A 22,709-nucleotide genomic window follows, 5' to 3' on the forward strand; every position below is an offset into this window, starting at 1 on the left:
TTCTTCCAAAAAGCTCAAAAGTGCAACTTGTGACCGGTACAGATAGATTGCTCATAATTAGGTCTATCATTGATAAAAATACCAGATTCCACCATGGAGGCGTTTACGGGGAATTGAATTTTATTAGGGTAGTTAGTTAAAAAGTTCATGTATCGTAACTACCCTAATAAAATTCAATACCTCCTAAACGCCTCCATGGTGGAATCTGGTTTTTTTATCAATGATAGACCTTATTATGAGCAATCTATCGGTACCGGTCACAAGTTGCACTTTTGAGTTTTTTTGGAAGAAAAAAAATAAAAAGTTCAAGTATCGTATCTACCCTAATAAAATTCAATTCCCCGTAAACGCCTCCGTGGTGGAATCTAGTATTTTTATCAATGATAGACCTTATTATGAGCAATCTATCTGTACCGGTCACAAGTTGCACTTTTGAGTTTTTTGGAAGAAAAAAATAAAAAGATCAAGTTCAGTAACTCAAACTACCCTAATATAGTATTTTGACAATCGATTCCTCCTAAAGGCTTCCATGGAGGAATGTGTTTATTTTACCAATTATAGACCTAATTAAGAGCAATCTAACAGTACCGGTCACAAGTTGCACTTTTGAGTTTTTTGGAAGAAAAAAATAAAAAGATCAAGTTCAGTAACTCAAACTACCCTAATATAGTATTTTGACAATCGATTCCTCCTAAAGGCTTCCATGGAGGAATGTGTTTATTTTACCAATTATAGACCTAATTAAGAGCAATCTATCAGTATCGGTCACAAGTTGCACTTTTGAGTTTTTTTGGAGAAAAAAAATAAAAAGTTCAAGTATCGTAACTACCCTAATAAAATTCAATTCCCCGTAAACGCCTCCGTGGTGGAATCTGGTATTTTTATCAATGATAGATCCAATTATGAGCAATTTATCTGTACCGGTCACAAGTTGCACTTTTGAGTTTTTTGGAAGAAAAAAATAAAAAGATCAAGTTCAGTAACTCAAACTACCATAATATAATATTTTGACAATCGATTCCTCCTAAAGGCTTCCATGGAGGAATGTGTTTCTTTTACCAATTATAGACCTAATTAAGAGCAATCTATCAGTACCGGTCACAAGTTGCACATTTGAGTTTTTTGGAAGAAAGAAATATTTTTTGATCGATTGATGTGGAAATTGTTTGAGCCAAAATCATGTTTTACTGCGTATAACTCAGAAACGGTAGGATATAGGAAAAAATGATTCAGGTACAACTTGTAGATAATTTTATGGCCTTTCAACTTTTTCTTGAAAGTTTTTCTCTAACATGTACCGTTTTTGAGATTTAAGCGAAAAATGAAAAAATGGACCCATTTCCCCCCTCCCCCCAGTCCGGGGCTCCTCCTAGTGGCCCGGGGTTTTAGTATGTTTATTACCTAGGGACTCTTGACATGTTTCCGAAGAAACATCTTACGTTACTAACTCACGCACTCTAGAACTTTTTATTCAATGGACTAGTAATGGTGTGAACAGTGAATTTTTATCCGGTCTCTGATAACAACTTTGTAAATGTATTACTTAACAATTCAAGTAACAAAAATCATCTTCGGCATTTTAATATTAATTATTGAGACGTTTTTAACAATTTCCTTAAATACAACACAATGCTATTTAACAACACTAGAAACAATAACTTTCACTTATAATATTTATAGAGTGAATTATTTTATAAAACGTTATTTCAATTCAATCCGCGCCTGTAACGTTCACTATAATCTTTACAATTTCTAAACTACACTGTGCTTGAAAGCGTTTCCTCTGATTGCAAGCTTTTTTACTAACGGAACATCTATTAAAATTTATAACGTCGCGTCGTTGATTAAAAACTTGTAACGTAAAATAAATATTATCTACAATTATTCTTATTCGATTATAGTGTCATGTACTAAGTAATTGTTTTAAAATTAATTATTTTTCTATGTAAGTAGATATTATATAATATTATGGTCTGTTTAGCTTAATAATGTATCCGTACGTAAAATTATTACTCAAATAGTATACTTACCATAATCAGGCACCATCATAGAAATAGGTCTAAACAGGGCTTTCAAGTTATCGGGCAGTTCAGTTCTTCCAGCGTACCCTGGGTTCATGGTGATGAAAGCAGCGCAAGTTCGCACGAGTTTTATTTCGCGACCCTCGAACATGAATCTATTAAATATTTATTTAAATAATACTTTATTGTAAAAACTGAAAAATATATCAATACTATAAAGAAGAACTGAAAACCGGGACCCAAATAGTTATTTTCCTTAAAATAAGGAAAAAAAAGTAGTTTTTTAATTACTTGTTCTTCTTTTTTTTAACAGGTTATGTTGTTGTAGGAAGGAATTCTATTCAAAATATAAAATAGTTTCCAGTAAGTTTTTACAATAATTGTTTAATAGACTTGACTTTATACATTTTAAGAACAGTTCGTGCGCAGTCGCGATGTTCCGGTTGCGAGGGAGGCCCCAATTTTTTTATTTTTAAAATAAAAAAATTGATTTGAATTTTATTAAAATTTTATTTTTATTATTATTTATTAACAAACCTAGTCTGCTTCGCCACTTTAGCATTCCGTATGGTGATCAACTGTTGAGCGATTACAGAGAGTACTTCGATATCGATTCTGTTGAACTCATCGAAGCAGCACCAAGCCCCCGACGTGGCCAGACCCGAGAAGAATCTGCCCATCATTTTGTAGTCCAGACCTTGGAAATATTATGTTTTTTTTTAATAACTTTTCCTTGAATTAATGAAGAGCTTTATTGGTAAAAACTAACCGAAGGGTTTCGATAGGAACATTTTTAATATAGCTATTAAATTACATAATGATTAGGGATCAGAAAGAATTTTTTATCTGGTTGTTACGGAAATATAATAATTCTACGATATTAAAAATTATCTTTGATATCAAAGCATTATTTTATTAGATAAGTACATATTTAACCACTCTAAAAATGTATATTAAATTTTCTGCGACACCTCACACTACAATTACAGCGATAAGGCCGCCCTTTGCTGTTTCTGTAGTATTGTCTATGTATTTATGTATATTCAATGCAATAAAGTATAATAAATAAATACATAAATTACACGTAGCTCCACCCTACCTTCAGAGCAATTGAACACCACGCACTGTATCGCGAGCGCCTTGGCCAGGTCCTTCGTGGTCTCCGTCTTGCCGGTGCCAGCCGGTCCGGCCGGAGCGCCGCCCAGGTCCAGCTGCAGCGCGCCCATGAGGCACAGGTAGCATCTGTCCGTGAGCGGCGTGATCACCAGCACACCTGGTTTATCATCCTACTATCTTAATACTATTATAAAGGCGAAAGTTTGTATGGATGTTTGTTACTCTTTCACGTAAAAACTACTGAACCGATTACAATGAAATTACATTGCACGCATATAGAGGGTAACTTGGATTAACACATAGGATAGGTTTTATCCCGGAAATCCCACGGGAACGGGAACTAACGGTTTTTCCTTTGAAAAAGCGGGCGAAGCCGCGGGCGGAAATCTAGTAATATTATAAATGCGAAAGTTTGTGAGGATGGATGGATGTTTGTTGCTCTTTCACGCAAATACTACTGCACCGATTACAATAAATTTGGTATGTAGGTTCGCTGAAGACCCAGAATATGCTAATATGTATAATATATCTTTCGGTATGAATACCGAAAGATTAGATTCGATAACTAGAGGTGGAATCAAACAGGTGGCCGAGAGGTCAGACGTTGTGAAAGAAACGTTGAAACGTTCGTTGTGACGTTTTCGGCGAAAGACTTCAATAATATATTCATTTTAGATCTCAGATCAATACAATTAAAAATAAAATTACTTTCATTTACTGCGCCCTGATGTATGAGTATTTCAAACATATCGCAACTTTTTTGATTACTATCTTTCCTCTACAAAGTTTCAACTTCATTACGAGAAACTTGTCCTTACTATAATATTATAAATGTGAAAATGTGTCTGTTTGTGGATCTTTGTGTAGCAATGGAGTAATGTTGGGCTCTAGAAATAGTAAAGAAGATAAAGACGTAGGCCTATGTTATGACAATTTAAAATTGCTTCTAGAAGAAGCCTAATTGAATGAATGAATGTTTGTGTTTGAGTTTACCTCCAGCACCCAAATATTCGTGTCCATAGATATACATAGCGCTGGACATTCTCGCCACGCAGTTGTCAATGTCGTCCTCCCAGTAATAGCGGATCATTTTCAGCCATTCAAAGTCGTTCCTGCGTAATTGGAATAATAGATATTGTGTATCGATAGTCGTATTGTTCGCCTTTCATTTTCAATAGTGAGACGATTATTGTTTATGACGTGTTTAGTAACTGTTATGTCTGTTTAATTGCGTATTTGCAATGTAAACTTATATAAGTTATAGTTGTGAAATTATACATAATGTTAAATCGTAATTATAAAAAGTAGGCTTGTACAATCGATTTCATATTAAATAATAATGAATAGCTATTTTTACTATTATGATAGCGCTTTGAATAGGGAATAAGATCGTCATTCAAAGCGGGCCGCATGGGAAATAAAAATGCTTTTAAAGTTTTTAGTTTATTTTCCTCAATATTCTTCTACAACTAAAATAGACAATTATGATAAAATTTTCCACGGCAGGAGCAAAAAGCGTTACAGTAAAAAATAACCAACCCACGTTGAAAGCTCACAAAGAATTTGGCACTTTATAATAAAGAAACGTGACCCCGTACGACGGTCTTTGACTCTTCATTGATACAAGCCAAGCAAAGCCGATCGATAAAATAATAACTTGTACCTTTTCATGAGGCAAAGAAGCTAGATTTTTACTATGAAAAAGCTTATTTTCTATAAAATTCCTTTGAAGCTTATTAGTACTGTTAAGGGGCTGCATGAAAGGACATTTCCAACAATACCGTTATTATTTTAAACTAGGTTTGATGGAGGAAAAGTTAATTTAATTTACAGTATATTTAGTTTTTACTTTTATGAAAAATGTTATTTTAATAAATTCCCAGAAATGTGGCAGTCTACAACTTAAGCTTTATAAAGCACATTTTCGAACTAGATCACTTTTAGGTCTTCGCTGAAAGTCCACTCGAGGTGCTCTTAGAGCAATATTATTTCAGATTTTAGAATGTCTTAACTGTGAATTCTTATTAGTAATTTAAGTTAATCAATAACATCCAATGTAAGAGTTAGACACAATTAACAATAAAATATATTAGTACCCAATAAGCAACATTGATTTCTTTTATTTTCCAAAAGACATTTGACACAAAGGTCATTGACGTTCCTATTCTCAATTGGAACACATTCTTATTAGGATCGTATCATTACTTACGATCTCTGCACATGCTTCTCCACCATGTGCGTAATGGTGTCCCTCGCATGCACGTCGACAGTTATTAGAGCACAGAGGACTTTGCGAAACAGCGAGGTGAGATCTTGTCGAGTTAGCGCCGCTAGATCGTTGAGGTCCGCTATGCATTTCCTTGAATAGAACAGTTTTATAAGACAATAGAAAAAGAAAGCATAGATTATTGGAAATATTGTTTATAACAAAGATTGTATACTAGTTTCGTAAATGAATGAAAACCCTTGCACTTATCAGAGAAGTGTCTCTATAAAAATGTTTATATAACAACTAAATATTACCCTATGTAATAGTAAACTATATTTCATAATTTCTTATAAACACTTCCACATAGTACTTAAACCGTAAAGTATTGTAGCATTTATAGTATTGGATATTAAATACTACGTAATACACTTTCCCGTGTTATTCCGTGGAAGCGCTAACAGCTGTAACAGATACGCTTCGGCTAGGTCAAGGTAAAGTAAACAACTTGTTATGAACAATGAATATTACAGAATAAATAATTCTATCTTGTCCTAATTAGCGGAGAAAGAAATTTAACAATATAAGGAATTAACAGGAGTACTAAGAAATTAACTTTATCTCAATGTATTTGAATTTTGTACATCCTATATCCACTAGCCTTCCTCGATGAAAGGGTCGGTAGTTCGGTCGGTCCAGTAGTTCCTGAGATAAGCGCGTTAAAACAAACAAACAAAGAAACCCTTCAGCTTTATAATATATATAATTATAATTATAATTAAGTATAGATTTATAAAAAATGTACTTAATAGTAACTAATATTGTGTTACTATATATTCGTACCGTACCAATTTTCTATAAGGTCTTCCATCACACCTGACGATGACGTTGCGAAACGGATCGTAGTTTTTTACAATACAATTTAATTTAAAAGCAAATAAAAATGGAACCACTGAATCGTGTGCTTTACTTGACAATCGACTTTTGAAATAAAGCACACTATTCACTAGTATTTCTTTTAACTATTCTTTAATTATTATTTAATAATTAAACCGAATTCCCTATCACAAATTACCGTCACATTTTACTTCCTATAAAAAAATTTACCTGCTGAATGGAGAACCGCCTCCTTTTTTGCAGTCGGTTAAAAAGTAATGCATTCAATTTCAAATACCTCTCATAATCAAGCAGTGCTGTATCAATACGCAGCGGCACTTCCAGATCAAAGATCTCGTGAACGCCCCGAGCCCACATCGTTTGTGATACAGTCAGAACCACCTGGAACATTCTTTTTGTTTGTATGTTTGTCATAACATACTGAAGCGGTTTGGAAATTAGAGCTTTAGAGGTTAGTTTTGGGTAATTAAAATTTTGGTATAAACTTTAATCACACAAAAATTACTAGCTCTAATTTAAATATTCTGGGTAAGAGGAGATAAGTAAATAGGTAGGTATGTCCCGAAATAAAAATGAGAAAGGTTTGTACTCGTCCAGATATCAATTATTCCTGAAAATTCGAATATGCAGAAATTTTAATTAGGTCACAACCAGGAACATAAAATGCTAATATTGTTACAAGTTGTTTATTAATTTTATTCATAGACTCATCAAGCCCTTCAGGCCTGGAGATGAAGCACGGAAGTTTACATTTTTCTATTTTTTACTTCCAAGAAAAACTTGTAATAACGTTTATTGCGCGCGCTATCTAAACAAGAAAATGATGTGAAGTGCAATTTTAATCCAATTCTTCGAATATTGCTTTACTACGATTTATATTGCATCAATATTGAGAGGGCAGAAATATAGAATCACAGAAATAAAAATTCTCGGTAATAGCTTTTCAGAACTGAATATCTTGTAAAAACAAATTCAACAAGTGTGTATTGACGGAACACTGCGCTTTGAATTATGGAGAAGTTACGCTATATTGTCACGATATTGTCCAGTAAAATGACGATAAAACGGTTCAGTGTAATAGTAATACATATTTGAAATGCTAATTTATTAATCAAATACCAGCTACTCGCCGTGACTGTACCTGTGTTGCCCGGAATACAAAACAAAAGCAACAGGTGGTTCAATGCTTTTTAGTCATTTTAACATTCTACTGATTTTTGTTGATACAGAGAGTTAAACCAATCATTATTTTTGAAGTGACACTTCTTTAGGCGCGTTGAGAGTAAAAATTCCAGATCGCGACATGACAATACCGTCACGTCATGGAGTAAGGCGGTGATTTTGGTATCTTTAAACCTTGCCAAAGAAGTTTCACTACCACCACGCAGGTATTATGCTCGGCACACACGCTCTTTTTTATTTACTTTAACCAACGAAAGACAATCAAACTTGCATCCATGTAAAATATGCCTTACAAAACCTGACAAAAACATTTTTTTCAAAAGCTGCAAAACACATTACCTGATTAGGATGTAAGGCCACCCATTCGACTCTCGGGCGAACTTGGTAATCCTTCAACGCGAACTTCATGCAGCGCTTCACTGAAGCGAACATTGCCTCCTCCACTTTGCCCAGCCAATCCTCTACGTTACCGCGCGCTTTGAGACCCTTAATTAAACAATATTTAGAGAGTTTTATTGATGTTGGTACCCAATAGAGCACAGTATAATTTATATTTCAATCGTCATTTTCACTCAGTTATAAAATGAGTATATAGATTAGATACTAGACTCTCGTCCCCACTTTGCCCGGGTTGAAACTGATTAAAAAATTTTACTTCATAAACATGGACGTATAAAAAAAGACGGACGCCGTATTACGAACAAACAACATGAAGCCACCATAGTAAGCTAGCGATCGTGTAAAGACAATAAACACGCACACACTCTCACCATAGTAAGCTAGTCGGCCGCCATTACGCCGTGAACTACCGACTGATTAACTGCGTCACTGTTTCACAAAAAAATATTTAAAATGCCGTCTTGCGTGGTTAAATGGTGTCGCAACAGTACAATTTTAAATAACAAAACACAAGGGATTACATTCCACAGGGAAGCAAGTTATTTTTTTTATGTTTTAATGACAAAATTATTACGGCAAAATTTATAGAAAAAAATACAGCCGCCATTGTCATCAGGACAGCTGTTGCCATGGCAACATGGCACACACACATGGATGTTTCGCTGCCATTACTAGGCTTCACTCAATGTTTAGGCGATATACCGTCCGTCTTTTTTTATACGTCCATGTTCATAAAGATATAACTTCTGGACAACTCTCGTCGTATAGACGAAAAAAACTTTTCTGATTGAGGAATTTAATGAATATATTTTTAACAAAAAACTAGAACGCCTTCTAAACGAACTGAACAAAATTTAAATGGGACCAACCGAAAGGCACTAGCTTTCAAATAAAAAAAAATCATCAAAATTGATTCATCCATCCGAAAGTTCTGAAATACAAAAAATACAGTCGAATTGAGAACTTCCCAGTTTTTTTTATTGAATAATGAAAGAATAAGGTTACCGATCAGGTTTTTATCAATTTACATTGAAAAATAAATTACATAATAATGGCAAAAAAAAAATTGAGATCATACTTAAAACACAAAAATAAAACAAAAAGCAGAAAGTCACGCTACATGTGTTGACATTTCTAAACGAGCTATAACAAAGGGAGCGGCTTGCAAAATGTTTGGAAACACGTTTATTGTGAATGAACAGGCTTTATTAAAATGCTGTAAACAGGTACCTACATAAAATTTTTGTGTATAAAATTAATTATTATTTTGTGGTGTAAAATATATCATAGACTACCCTTTGCATTATAATAGTATATCTTATATTCATATTCTGCACCACTCCTATGCCCTTATTTTTGACGTAAAACGTCTTATAATTCGATATAGCCGGCTGCACGCACGAAAAAACATGACTCATGCGGCGTTACCTCGCTCTGAGGCGTTCCATGTAAGGCTTGAAGTGCAAGCGAGAGCGCGGAACGAGCGACAAAGAAGCACAATCGGACGTTGTCACGTTCAACTATCGTCAGTAAACCGACTTTACAGACAACCAATTTTTTTTTCAGTGCCTTAAAACAAACATATAAAAAGACACCTGTAGATATAAACATACCTTGCCCAAATTGATTCTTTCTCCCTCCGGTGAGAGCATGGCAATAATATCCGTAGTCAGATCTTCAGCTTTGGCCGTTTTAGCCAGCTTCGCCTGCAAAGCGTCCCTCGTGGCGAACGACATCTCTCTCTCAACCAGAGTCCCATCTTCCGTTATCTCCATTTCACTTTCTGGTAATTTAACTCCGAATTCTAGTTTCGCGATCGCGTCGAAGCATTTACGTAAATGTGGCTGTACTGCGTGTGGATTACGTGTCTGCCAAGAGAATTGATCATTATTATCATTTAACACATTTTGAGTATTTTGAAACCATGATACTGCAAATTGGTAATTAATTTCTCTATTGTATGGAGATCTAATAAAATTAATAATTTCATCACCTATAAAAGAACATACTTTTATGCGTTTGAACATGACGAAGTAATATTAAATTCATACTAAAATAAAAATAAAAATGTATACAGGCACTTTTACTTAATTACCTACAGAATCTTCCAATAGAATTATCCACCAAAAATAAAAAAAAAGACGGGTTGCACTGGGGGAGTGCCGGCAGAAGTGAAAACTTGATTATTAACGTTGAGCATGTTTGATATTTTGGAATGGTATCCGTCTTACGCTTTTTCGATCAGGTCACGTGTTCTGACGCGAGTTTAAGATTTTATATCCATTACAGAAAAAGTGCTCAACGCCGCTAAAGAAGTTTTCACTTCAAAAAGCATTAAAACTAAAGCCTATCCAAAACAACAACCTCTATTTTTAAAAATTATTAAAGGACCAATACCTGTGCCAAGATCTCCAGAAGCTCGTCGTTCGACAGGAAGAAGAACCTCGGGAAGGCCACTCTCTTGGTCTCGAGATACGCCTCCAAGCACTTCATGATCTGGTCCAGCATCTCGTTGTTGCGGACGAACTCGTCGTATAGCTTCGGCTGAGTCGCTGCTGGCATTGCTAGAGGCACCTACGTTTTCGAGAGTTATTTCAAAGTTTAGTATCGCCAGGCGCATATTATAATTAAATTAAACCACCAAATCTTAAAGAAATCAAATACATTAATTTAATATGGTCTAAGGCCATTCTCCCATTACGATACGCACAGGAGATTCAAGTATCCTGCAAGTCTCGGAGACTAGTCGCCGCGGAGTATCTCACATACATTTGTATGTAGGCTCGCACACTACGCTACCGGTACAATGTATGTGAGATATTCCGCGGTGACTAGTCTCCGAAACTTGCAGGATACTTGAATCGCCTGAGTGTATCGCAATGGGAGAATGGCCTAACCTTAGCCAATTTCCTCATGATATCCTTCCACGATTTATCAACAATAGTGAAGAGCCGCGTCTCGTTCGGCAGCTGGCGTTGGATGTCCGGTGCAGAGAATATCACTTCTAGATATATCCAGGTCTGTTGGCACGCGTACCACTCTTCCTGTTAAAACAAGATTTAGGAAATCAGCAAAGATTACACATACACAACATAAGGATTAAAATTAAAATACACGAAAAAATACTTAAAAAATAAAATAAAAACACACATTGTTGATAAAAGCGAAATTAAATAAAACACGTAAAATTGAATCCATAATCCGTAAAATTGAATACCAATATTGTCTCTGGATATGAAATTTAATCGCATAAAACCAAAACAGTAAATTACAAAAAACCTAATTATGTAATAAATAAGATATTCGATTTACCAAAGTTCTTGCAAACAGCTCCAAGTTTTTGGCCCACTCTTCAACTCTGCTCCTAATAGGACCACAGTTCCTCGAGCTAAGAATTGTGCTGATGTGGATATTGCTCTCATCAACAGCAGCCTGGATTTCATCGAGTCCACCTAGGACGTAGACATCTCGGGCGTCTTTGTGAAGTATGACGGGGAATTCTAACGCTGCCCAGATTTCTTCCACCTACAATACAATATAATTTGTGTGACGCAAATGTCTCGCTAAATGTCTCGCTCATTCGTCATTTTTAAATAATCGATTCTGTTCATATTTTATAATAGCTGCGCTCCGCGGTTTCACCCGCGTGGCTCCGCTCCTGTTGGTTTTAGCGTGATGATATATATATTATCTATATATATATCATCCTATAGTCTTCCTCAATGAATGGCTATCTAACACCGAAAGAATTCTTCAAATCAGACCCTGATCTAGTAGTTCCTGATATTAGCGCGTTCAAACAAACAAACTCTTCAGCTTCATAATATTAGTATAGATTCAAATTTAAAAGTTGTAAATAAAATTATCTGGTGTTTTCCTTTATATTTATTTAAGGGCCGATTTTTCAATCGCGAGATAAACAGTCTAATAACTACCCCTCGAATAGATTTATTCAATTATTTATCTAACTCATAACGGCTTGCCTATTTTTCAATCGTGATTTATTTGATGAATAACTATCTGACCAAATATTTCCATATTGGCAGCTCTGCTCTCGGAGTGGCGAAACAAAAATATTAAATTAGTCAGGTTAGAGTGGGATAGAGTCAACTCTTGCAATTTGTCAACAACCGTCATTATGACTCACGTCAGGAGTGCACTTGTCTTCTATGATTGTTGATTGTTGTTTTGATTCGAGTAAAGAGTTTGGTTAAATTTGTGTTTCAATTTATATATTTTACGATAGAAACGACATACTTAAAGGCAGCGTTCGGCAAATTTTCAATGGCATGGTCATCAGTACTATCAAAAACATCAATTTCAATATGATTTTAATTGATAATAATTATATAGAAAGAGGTTTAATTGTTAATAATTCTACGCTCTATGTTATGACATACGAAAATATCCCAAATTTGACGCGTCAGTTGTCAACTCAAACGCCTAACCGTCGAATAACGCGCTATCTGGCCGTTGGAGCGGCAAATAGATTTATTCCTCAAATAACGTAGTTATTCGATAGATAAGGCCTATTCGTCTATTGAAAAATTGAATATTTTGTTAACTGAAGAATAAAGTCTATCTAGCTGTTTATCTGGGCATTGAAAAATCGGCCCTAAGAAGACTGCATCTAACGAATCATCAAACCCTACACCGGAATATGAAATGCAAATAATTTAGCAAAACCTAATTTTAAAATCTCGATTCTCTTTTAGCAGCAACCAATCAAGAGGACATATATTAATTATTATTTACTCGCCTTCTTGAGCAGAGCTTCCAAACCAGCTTCCGAGCTCGCTTGACCAGCGACTTCCATCAGCTCCTCCGCATGTTGGAAAGCCTGCAAGTCTTCCAGCATCTTCAGGGTCACCACCATGTCTGGTGTGAAGCGTGTGTGAAGAATCTCCTCTATACGGACCCAATGGCGAGGTTTAAGCGCTGGGTTCCGAAGGTATGACATGACTGGTAACTAGAATAAAAACTTTGAATTAATACTGAAATTTTCACTGAAATTGTCATGACTATATGATATTTTTCTTCAAAATAATTGCAACGAAGTTTTGCATACTATATTATGCTACGTCCCTGACAAGCGACAAGTATCTGAAATTGTAGGACAGTATAATTTAGAACCTGCTTCTAGATAAGAGTTTGTGCATAGTATATACACACACAAGTGTTGAAAATATGAGGTGTTGTAAGTACGATACAGTAGAAAGTGACTATGATAGACTGACAGTGTTTGAATGAATGAATTATGATGATATACGTTAAAGTTTAAATTTTATCGTATCATTTTGTGAAATACCTTATCCTTAATAATATCAATAGTCTCCTTACAACCAGGAACTATCTTGTTAGGTGGCAGACCTTTGTCGAGCTGGTTGAAAGCTTTACCGAAATTGATGGTTGTTGTTTGAATCTCATCTATATCCAACGTATTGAACGGCGCTTCGTACCTTTAGAAAAAAAAATTGTTGTCTGTAAAGTCGGTTTACTGACGATAGTTGAACGTGACAACGTCCGATTGTGCTTCTTTGTCGCTCGTTCCGCGCTCTCGCTCGCACTTCAAGCCTTACATGGAACGCCTCAGAGCGAGGTAACGCAGCATGAGTCATGTTTTTTCGTGCGTGCAGCCGGCTATATCGAATTATAAGACGTTTTCACGTCAAAATAATAATAGGTTGAAGTTGAATGATTCCAGAAAGCTTTATATGGTATTTAAATTTATTACGTTTAAAAGAAAACAATAGGTATGTACCATGTTGCAAATAGATCGTTCCACTCCTTAGAATTCTTCCACAGCATCTGACGCAGCCGCACATCTGTTATGGCTTCATCCAGCGACTCCAGTCTCGCTGGTGGTATCTAAATGTATTGCGTAATTAATAATATCTTTTTCTGCTAGTAGTTTAAAGGACCCTTTATTATTATAGTTAAAAAATTTATAAACCGTCAGCCAACACTGACAAATGACTATCTATACGTTAATTAAGAAGAAAATGAATTAAAGATAAATCTTCTACAAGTATAAGCATTTTTATTCAATAATTTTACTTCAATATGTTATTTTATCTAGCATCTTTTTTATACCTTAAATATTTTCTGCCATTCGCGTATCTGCTTGTCCCTTGCGGTACAAACTTGAAGTTTCTCAGCTAAATCATCGAGAACTTCCAACACCTTCTCGTATTCTGATTTTTCATCGTATAGCCAAGGTTGCTGTAATAGACATTTATTCAGAAATCTTGTGCATAAATCTAGTTTTTCTAGTTTATAATTTACATTTAAAATACATTCGATGATTTGAGTAAAAAGCATACGAAACGTGCGATGAAATCACAATAAGTGTTTTTTTAATATTTCAAGAATACGTTATTCCGATATAGGTGTAAAATGTTATGTTATTTTTTTATAGAAGAGTTTATACCTGTCGCCTAGCAGATCAAGACATTATTATTAATTTCTAACGTTCCAAAAGCCTAGAGAGACTAGAAAGCTAACTTGGATATGAGATATTCATTAACTCTATTGACAAAGTCAAAGTAATAATTTCAGGTACATACTGCAACTTCATCTCGCAGTTTATTAACGTCCAACATCAACTCCATGATATCCTTCCCTATTTGACTGGCGAACATTCCCGCTAATTTGCCCCGGGTCTCCAGTCTAGCGTCTACATTAGTGCGTAGGTTGCCAAGGGCAACGCTGAGACCTGCACATATAATTTTTTTCGGTTGATAAAAGAGTAGGCAGATAAAGAGAAAATAGAATAAATATTATTTTGAACATGACACTTAAAACAGTTGATTTTAATTTATTGGTTCTACCAAAGCTAGATAAATCAATTAATTTAAATTCTGCTTCGAATATTCAATCATGCTTCAGTTCTTTAATAAACGAGTCGTCTACACGTTTGTTGTTTACTACGTTTATAATGATTGTTCAAAATTTAATGATGTAAATGCTAATATAATAATATCTGATCATAAGAATATTGCTAAAAAGCTAAAAGTATATCGAAACTGAACGAAGGCCAGCCTTCAATAGTATGGTTTAAAGTGTTAAATCAACCAATCCTCCTATTTTCGTAACACTGACCTATTATTTGAAATACCTACAGGTCGGACATGTAGCAACTTTTATATGCACTGCCTTAATTTACATTCTAACTTTATTTAGATTCAGTTGGAGAACTGCTTCTCTAAAATTTTTACGAATAACTTACCCAAATATTCAGTCATGTCATCAGGTGGTATGGCGATATTAAATTCACCCATCAAATCATACAATTCCCTTAGATACTCCAACCTTTCTTCCAATTTAGCAACTCGAGGTTCTAATCCATCAAGTAAGAAGTTATAAGCCACGAGTTCACCCGCGCTTTCTGGCTCTTTAGTTATATCATCGTTGATGCCTTCTATTCCTTCTAGAATTTCGTCTATACACGTTCTTCCGATACTGAAAAAAAAACGTATCTTTTTTTTTCTAGATTGATTATCTCAAAGGAGTTAACCTTCGTTTTAAAATTTATGTTGATAAAATATGATTGTCTACGCCACAATTCAACAGCGTAGATAATAATAATTTATTGAAATTCGCAAAATCGGACTCCTACACTACATTCAGTTAGTGTGGTTAGGCTTAAATTTAGAGAAATCAATAATATCAGTCTGCGCGTTAAATTTATAAGCTTTTAGCGCTAAAAGCTAACAGACAAATACTTTTGCATTATTGATGAATGTCCAAAATGGAAACTTACTCAGGTGTAGTGGTATGAACAACGTCAAATAGTCTTCTCGGTTGAGGTCTGAATAGTTCTTGGAATGGAGACAGGCAGAGAAACAGTAATCCCAGTGGCTGGTAACTGACGACATCTTCAATTTCCTCTATTTGTTTAACAAACTTCTCACACAACTTCCTAAACACATTCACGTCCCTCTCTTCCCTTATTATGTTAGTGTCCATTTCATGAGCCTCTCTAAAGTTATCCATAAACTTATTCATTCGCTTGAGGAAAGTCCACAAGTTTTCGAAGGCATTTCTTACACATAGAGGTATAAAATTGATATCTTCTAACATCTGCTTGTCTTGGTGCATTAAGAAATATAAATTCGGTGACTGGCCAGCGGACCACTCGACTTGCTTCCCCATTATAGTTGGCTGAACGAATATTTGCAATGAATCTTCATTGAGAAAGTTGTGGAAGGTTCGAACGTATTCTTCCCAATAGTCAGTTATTCTTTGCATATATTTTGATATTACTTTTTCGCTTGGATTCAGTTCTACTTCTCCCGAAGGTACGACATAAGCGTCAACTTGAAAGAGAGCCCACTAAAACATGTTTAAAAAAATGTATCCATGCAAATGGCGAGCATAGCAAAAAGTACGAAAATAACAACAAATTATAATAGTGAAATGTTAGAAGAATAATATCCTGTTAATAGCAGAAGCTTTAAATTAGCACAACCCACACCTTGCACGTCTCAGTGTCCCTAGGCAATACTTCTAGCACCTCATCCAAGTCGGAACCTTCGAGCAACTCTTTCGCCGGCAAGAACTGCACGTGCGTCCTCAGCATGTTCGCCATCATTGAGTTCGACAGCTTCGTCAGTCGGTACAGCATGTAGTTCGTCATGTAGTCCATTAGTTTTATGAAACTTTACAAAATATAAAGATTATATTTATGAAACTTTACATATACTATTTTTCTGGAAAACTACAGGGAAGTACCGAAATTTATGAGTATGATAAGATGTTTACCGGCGGTAAAAAAGCTCACAACTATCTCTAGCCACAAAGATCATAATAAAAGTCGCTCTGTTGCGACGTGAAAGAGAAACAATTAAACCCTACATTCATTTCAATAATATTTAGTACCTAAGAATGATATGAATAAAGTCAGAAAACGAGTCACTGAGTAGGTATGCACGTAAGATTCTTTAAGCTAGCTTTATTTCTTTGCTATATATTGCAATGTGGTAGTCAACTAATTTCACTATTGGGTGTCACTGTTTCAAAAAGCTTCATGAATGTTTTCTTGTGAAACCATTGTTTTAAGTGACAATGCGTTGAGCATTTAGAGCCTTAGCTTTTTGTGCAACTTCGTTGAGCGGTAACACACGTTTTAACAAATAAAAAGGACCATTGCGTAAATCGCACATACCAAGCAAGTCTTTCGCAATAGTTCCTCTTATTCGCCTTCTCGGTATACGACATGCCTCCCTGGGGCTTCCCTCGTATAATCTGAAAGGGCGCTATGTTCCTATCGTCGTATATAAAGCCCTGTTGGTACAGAGCAGCATGGCATGCTGTAGTTATAACGTCCAGTACTATTGCACGAAATTCGTAAAGTTTCGTACGCATGTATTCCACTTGTTTCATCTAAAATATGAGTTGTAATAATTTATAAAACCAAGGAATTATGTGCTTGTTAAATATTTTTTGTATTTCATTTAGACAGGATAACGGAAGTACTAATTTCATTTCAAATTCTCATACTCTCTTGCAGTTACGTAAAGCAAAGAACAAAAAAAAAAATAGCTCAGCGAATTAAAAGTTCTGCATACCTGAACTTCAATAAAGTAAAAGAATGCAATATCCATGTCCTTTGAAATATCAGCAAAGCTCTTCATGTACATATCGCAGCACATTGCTTGCATGCTCAGGAGCGCTTTGCCCAAAACTGGGGTCAGAATGAACAGTTTTTTAGCGATCTTCTTGCGTATCCTACTGTACTTCCTGAATAATATCGACTTTCGCCACACGTAAAACGCTTTCCAGTAGCGATAGTTTCGGAAAAATTTTATCTGTTCAAAGATATTATTATATTAATATACATTTGATAATAAAACATAAATTGCATAATTTTTAACTTGTTGTTGTTTAAACTGTGCTAGTAGGTACTTATTATAAGTATTTGTTTGGCAGAAGAGATTATACTTTGATTGAAAAAGGAAAGCACATTGACAAATATACCCACATTGCCTTTTGAAACATCAAACGCGTTACATCGTGAAAAGAAAAATTGGAAATATGGAAATATAATGAGGCATAAAATACGTCTCCAATCATACAATACACTTCTGTAATACCTCTAAATTATATTGAAGATTACTGATATTTTCTTCGTTCATTATCAGACAAATTGACGCCCACAACACGTCTCAGTGAGATCTAAACATAATATAATACAGAGGCGTATTCGAGAAAAACAAGATAATTGTTAAAAATATTTCTTACATCGGTAAGCTGTACAAATATAGTATATTCTTGTTCCCAATCTGGTAGCTTGGTGAACACCATTTCACTGGTGTAGTGCGTCACACCACAGGGACTTATCGTCAAGTAGTTCTTTCTATCAATTTGCTCATATGGTACCACCCTGTATAAGTGTTTTATTTTTTATTACGTACTTCTTTAAGTAAATTAACGTAAGTCTCGAGAGCGCGTAGCCTTCGTAGCATTGTAGCATAGAGATGAAATATTTTGCAAAATGAATTTATCTCGTTTTTAATCATATTATTATGTGTTTAAGGCATTATCATTAATTTTTATGTAACCATTATGGCCATTTGTCCTAAAATGTCAAATCTTTAAATATCTGTTTCTTTTACCACGAAGTATTTTCCAAAGCACGATATTCCTAGAAATACTACTTAAAATAATAAATTTACATTCTCATATATTCAACTGGCAAGAAATTGGATCATGTGGACTTTATTTCAACGCATGTTTTGAAATCCATACTAATATTATAAATGCGAAAGTAACTCTGTCTGTCTGTCTTACTGTCTGTTACTCAATCACGCCTTAACTACTGAACCAATTTGCATGAAATTTGGTATAGAGATATTTTGATACCCGAGAAAGGACATAGGATAGGTTTTATCCCGGAAATCCTACGGGAACGGGTTTTTCTTTGAAAACGCGGGTGAAGCCGCGGGCGGAAAGCTAGTTTACCATACATTAAGAATAGGTACTCATTGTAATACATTCTGATGCAATTTCCAATCTACCTTTACGAAATGTAGACACAAAGGAACAACAAGTATACAAATTAATAATAGCCAGATAAAGTTTATTAAAAGTCGAGCAAAACAGACACCGAAAGGAGGGTGTAATAGGATGCACTTCTCCCACCCTTTATGACAGAAAATAAACTGAATTTATCTCAATAAACTTATAGATGTTTGAGTAAAACTAGTTCGTTGATTTAATGTTATGAGATCCTAGATTCTATTTGTATTTAATTATAACCATGTAGAAATCATTAGCAAATATAGATAGATAATATTTATAATTGTTGTAGAAAAGAGCTTAAAATCTAATCAAATTGCATTCTACAAAAGAAGTTTGCAAAATTTCACTCATACTTCAGATAATAGGGTGTGAAATACACATTCTGCGGGTGCACAGCGTAGATCATATACAGGAAGCCACACTCCGGGTTGTTTCGGACATGGTCTATGACCTCCTTCTGCGACGCCACCACGGGCTTCACCTTTAGAGGGTCTGTGGTAACTTGCGCCCGCTCCACCACGTCAGAGTCACTACGGGACTCATGTATTTTAATTGCTTTTTTCTTTTTACCTGTAGCAAAAGAACGTATTGTTTTCTTCGTTTTGGGGTTAGAAAAGATAGTTATTAATTACTCCTTGATGTTGCTTTTGCTGTTGAAAATGCTCATTAGGCTAGCTTAGCTGGTAAGCTTTTGCTGAATTGATGTTAACTATGCAGAACAACCGTAACTAAACTTCTAATTTAATTTCTTCTTTTAGAAATTATCGTTATTTTGAAATTCCTTATTGAAATTAAACGAATTAATCTTACCTTCATCTAGTTTAATAGGATCAAGATGTAACTTATGAGTTTTCCTCTCCCTTTTGAATCTTTCCTCTTGAGCCACACCAAAACCGGTCTGTTATGAAAATTTTAATAAAAACATATTTATTTATACATTCTAGATGGATAGATACCTACATTCTTTTCGCTTATGTAGTGAGGTTCAAACACAATAATATAAAATATTATATATTCGTAGATAGATTCGAGATTCGTTTGTTCATTTGTTTTGGCGTAGGTAATTATAATATCCAACTAGACACGGCCCTACATACGCTGGTCGAGTGTCCAGCTTGGACATCCGTAAGAAGGCCTCTCGAGGGCTTGCTGGGAGCGAACAACGAGCTAACCCTGCAAGAACTCGTGAAGATGATGGTCGCTGATGACGCGAAATGGGGTATGGTCGCAGCCTTTTGCGAAACCATGATGAAGGCGAAAGAAGACGCAGAGAGGGCCCGGGAAAATGACCCAGCGGCGGATCCTCTGCGTCGACGGAGACCTGGCAGACGCCGGCGTCAGTATGTCCAACGTCTGCCGTGAAACAAGAGCCAACAACTAAGCACAGGGGGAGGTTTACGTAGAGACGAGCATACTACAGATATGCTCGCGGCAAGTAAGCCGACCCCCCCCTGCGACAGAGGGTGGATAGCCCGGCAATAGGGCGGCGTTATCATTATGCGATACCGTCGCCTATTGACAAATTAAGGGCTTGGACGAGTCGCCCAGTTGCGACACTCACCACGTAGGCGGCGGGGGTACAAGGCCTGGCTGTTAACCCCTGTCGCCGAAGATGAACGGTGGCCACCGTTGGGTTTTAGTGGGTAGGGCTTCATGCGAGTCCCACATACCCCCTCGAGCAGTAAAACTGTAGAGGGGGATGCGTAAATGCATTTCCCAACGATAAAAAAAAAAAAAAAAAAAGGTAATTATAATATAGGTATTATATAATTCAACTTCAACATCACTCATCTATATTAAATAATCAGTAGTACTTAGTAGGTAGGTAAATTATATAAGCCCATTTTGAAGATTTAAAAAAGATTCTTACCAAAGGCTCTGGTTCTTTTTCTACATGTTCAATCTTATCCAACAGCTTCCTGTGAGGTAAATGAAAACCAATATCTTTTGATTTTCTGTAATGCAAATGCACATAAACTAAAACAAATTTAAATGGAACCAGGAGGCGCTAGCTTAAAAAAAACAATTATTAAAATTAATTCGTTCATGCAGTCGAAAGTTCTGCGAAAGCAAACCCGAAAATTAAAATATAATCGAATGGAGAAACTCCTCCTTTTTTTAAGTCGCGTCGAAGTTAAAGTAACTAACTAGGTACCTACTTTAGATTATACATTATACAAGAACTAGGTCTAATCTTGTGTGGTAAGTACCTAATTGTTTAAAGGGCACGGAGGCAAATATGTGTGGTGACTTAACGACAATCGATGGGTGCCCCAGGAATAATTAGCTCTGTATTTACATTACTACCTACTTAAGTAACTATGACTGAAAACTCAAAAATCATAATATTCTCTAATCCTGACCTAAAGTAAAATTAACATAATGTTATTCTTAAGTACTACCTACTACAATCTCTTTCACGTAGATATATTAAAATAAGTAGATGCACTTTTGTCACTTAATAAAGAACTGGTTTATTCCTTTGTGAAGACGAAACAGTTAAGGAAAAAGTAATTACGAGCTATTATATTTTACATTTAATTGCTTTTGAAGCGTCTCTTTTCTTTCAGTTCTTCATAAAAATATGAATAAATAAGAGCAACTTGCCTCGTGTAACAAGTAGGAACCTTCCTAACATTCCTTTGAAGTGTTTCTATCGCTGGCAGTGTACATGGCTTACGATGCATTATTTAATTTAATAAGTCATGATTTTTATTTATTACTACAACAACTTAAAGAATCTATTTCAAATAAATTATTCAATATCCACAAAATAAGTTCACAAGACTGTGTATTTGTTTATTATTTACTATAGCAACGTGTAACAAAAATAAACAATTTTGAATTTTCGAGCGCTTTGTCAGATAGCTTTCATTGCCGCCAATCACAGTGATCTCTATCTCTACCACAGAACAGTAATGTGATCTCTACTGTTTGAAACCATGGTTTGAAACTTTAAAAAAAAAATTTTATCTGTTCTCTGATCTCATAGCAGATTAGTAAAAAATTGTTTCTATATTTTATTTGATAATACAATCAAGACAAACACTGTTACTCCAGGTTACCCCTAATTAGAATATGTAAATGATAAATCCATATTTACTGTAGCTTAAAGTTATTATTTCCAATAAATTTTCATCCTATGATTTTTTTTTTCAGGACAATTTTCCCACACAGCACGATCTGATCCCTTATTAAGCTTTCGCTTGTGTTATGGAAACCAGCTTGCTGATAAACATACATACATAATTTTAAATAAATACTTAGGTTTTAAATAACTATATAGATAATTAACACCCAGACAGAGCAAACATCTATGTTCATCACACAAATATTTGCCTCGGGTGGGAATCGAACACACAATCTCTGGATTGGAAGGCAGGGCCACTACCAACCAAGCCAACTGGTCAGTCAAGTCATATGATATTACTAGATCTGTGTATGATATTATAAAATTGTCTAAACGGTTTTATCTAGTATTTTTTTTGTTTGTTTGTTATTCATTGTCTCCTGGCAGTAGCTTGTGGCAATAATGTCACATTAATATTTTATTTTGGTTTGAAATAAGAAAATGAATGTTTTACAATAAGGGAAAATAAAACTACCAATGTTTTATTCATTTATATATTTCAGTACGCATACATTTATATAATAATCATAGAAATATATATACTTACTATAAGAAAATACACAAAAATTTTTTTGGCAAGAATTTTTTAAAATTACAAAGTATAAAAAAATTTAGAAACATATTTTAATAAACATTTCTAAATCATCTTCATAGCATTGTAATGTCAGTAACAATATCCAATGGCAGGCCTGATATTTAAAAAATAGGTAAGAAATAAACAAAAATCACGAAGAAC

The 22,709-nt window shown here is 35.0% G+C and overlaps 1 protein-coding gene across 1 annotated transcript in view; it reads right to left on the reverse strand.

Moving 5' to 3' along the window:
* Dhc16F (Dynein heavy chain at 16F) overlaps positions 1-21,530 on the reverse strand; it is a 103,882-nt gene extending 82,352 nt beyond the window's left edge. The window contains exons 1-26 of the mRNA XM_089699995.1: positions 21,451-21,530; positions 20,714-20,798; positions 19,654-19,741; positions 19,197-19,413; positions 18,064-18,205; positions 17,391-17,630; positions 16,988-17,205; positions 16,298-16,481; positions 15,584-16,155; positions 15,050-15,282; positions 14,388-14,536; positions 13,915-14,043; positions 13,583-13,689; positions 13,130-13,280; positions 12,581-12,790; positions 11,134-11,346; positions 10,719-10,865; positions 10,219-10,395; positions 9,435-9,689; positions 7,762-7,908; positions 6,518-6,621; positions 5,347-5,496; positions 4,131-4,249; positions 3,121-3,294; positions 2,559-2,718; positions 2,031-2,176 (exon numbers count right to left, since the gene is read on the reverse strand). Of these exons, the coding sequence (XP_089556121.1) occupies positions 2,031-2,176; positions 2,559-2,718; positions 3,121-3,294; positions 4,131-4,249; positions 5,347-5,496; positions 6,518-6,621; positions 7,762-7,908; positions 9,435-9,689; positions 10,219-10,395; positions 10,719-10,865; positions 11,134-11,346; positions 12,581-12,790; positions 13,130-13,280; positions 13,583-13,689; positions 13,915-14,043; positions 14,388-14,536; positions 15,050-15,282; positions 15,584-16,155; positions 16,298-16,481; positions 16,988-17,205; positions 17,391-17,630; positions 18,064-18,205; positions 19,197-19,413; positions 19,654-19,741; positions 20,714-20,798; positions 21,451-21,530 (4,597 nt within the window). The remainder of the gene's footprint in view (positions 1-2,030; positions 2,177-2,558; positions 2,719-3,120; positions 3,295-4,130; positions 4,250-5,346; positions 5,497-6,517; positions 6,622-7,761; positions 7,909-9,434; positions 9,690-10,218; positions 10,396-10,718; positions 10,866-11,133; positions 11,347-12,580; positions 12,791-13,129; positions 13,281-13,582; positions 13,690-13,914; positions 14,044-14,387; positions 14,537-15,049; positions 15,283-15,583; positions 16,156-16,297; positions 16,482-16,987; positions 17,206-17,390; positions 17,631-18,063; positions 18,206-19,196; positions 19,414-19,653; positions 19,742-20,713; positions 20,799-21,450) is intronic.
* Between the last annotated feature and the right edge of the window lie 1,179 nt (positions 21,531-22,709).

The sequence above is a fragment of the Colias philodice genome, chromosome 1, assembly GCF_061535455.1.
Source record: "Colias philodice isolate Cphi_HAF_F1 chromosome 1, ilColPhil1 Martin Lab GWU primary, whole genome shotgun sequence".
In the NCBI taxonomy this organism is placed as follows: Eukaryota; Metazoa; Arthropoda; class Insecta; order Lepidoptera; family Pieridae; genus Colias; species Colias philodice.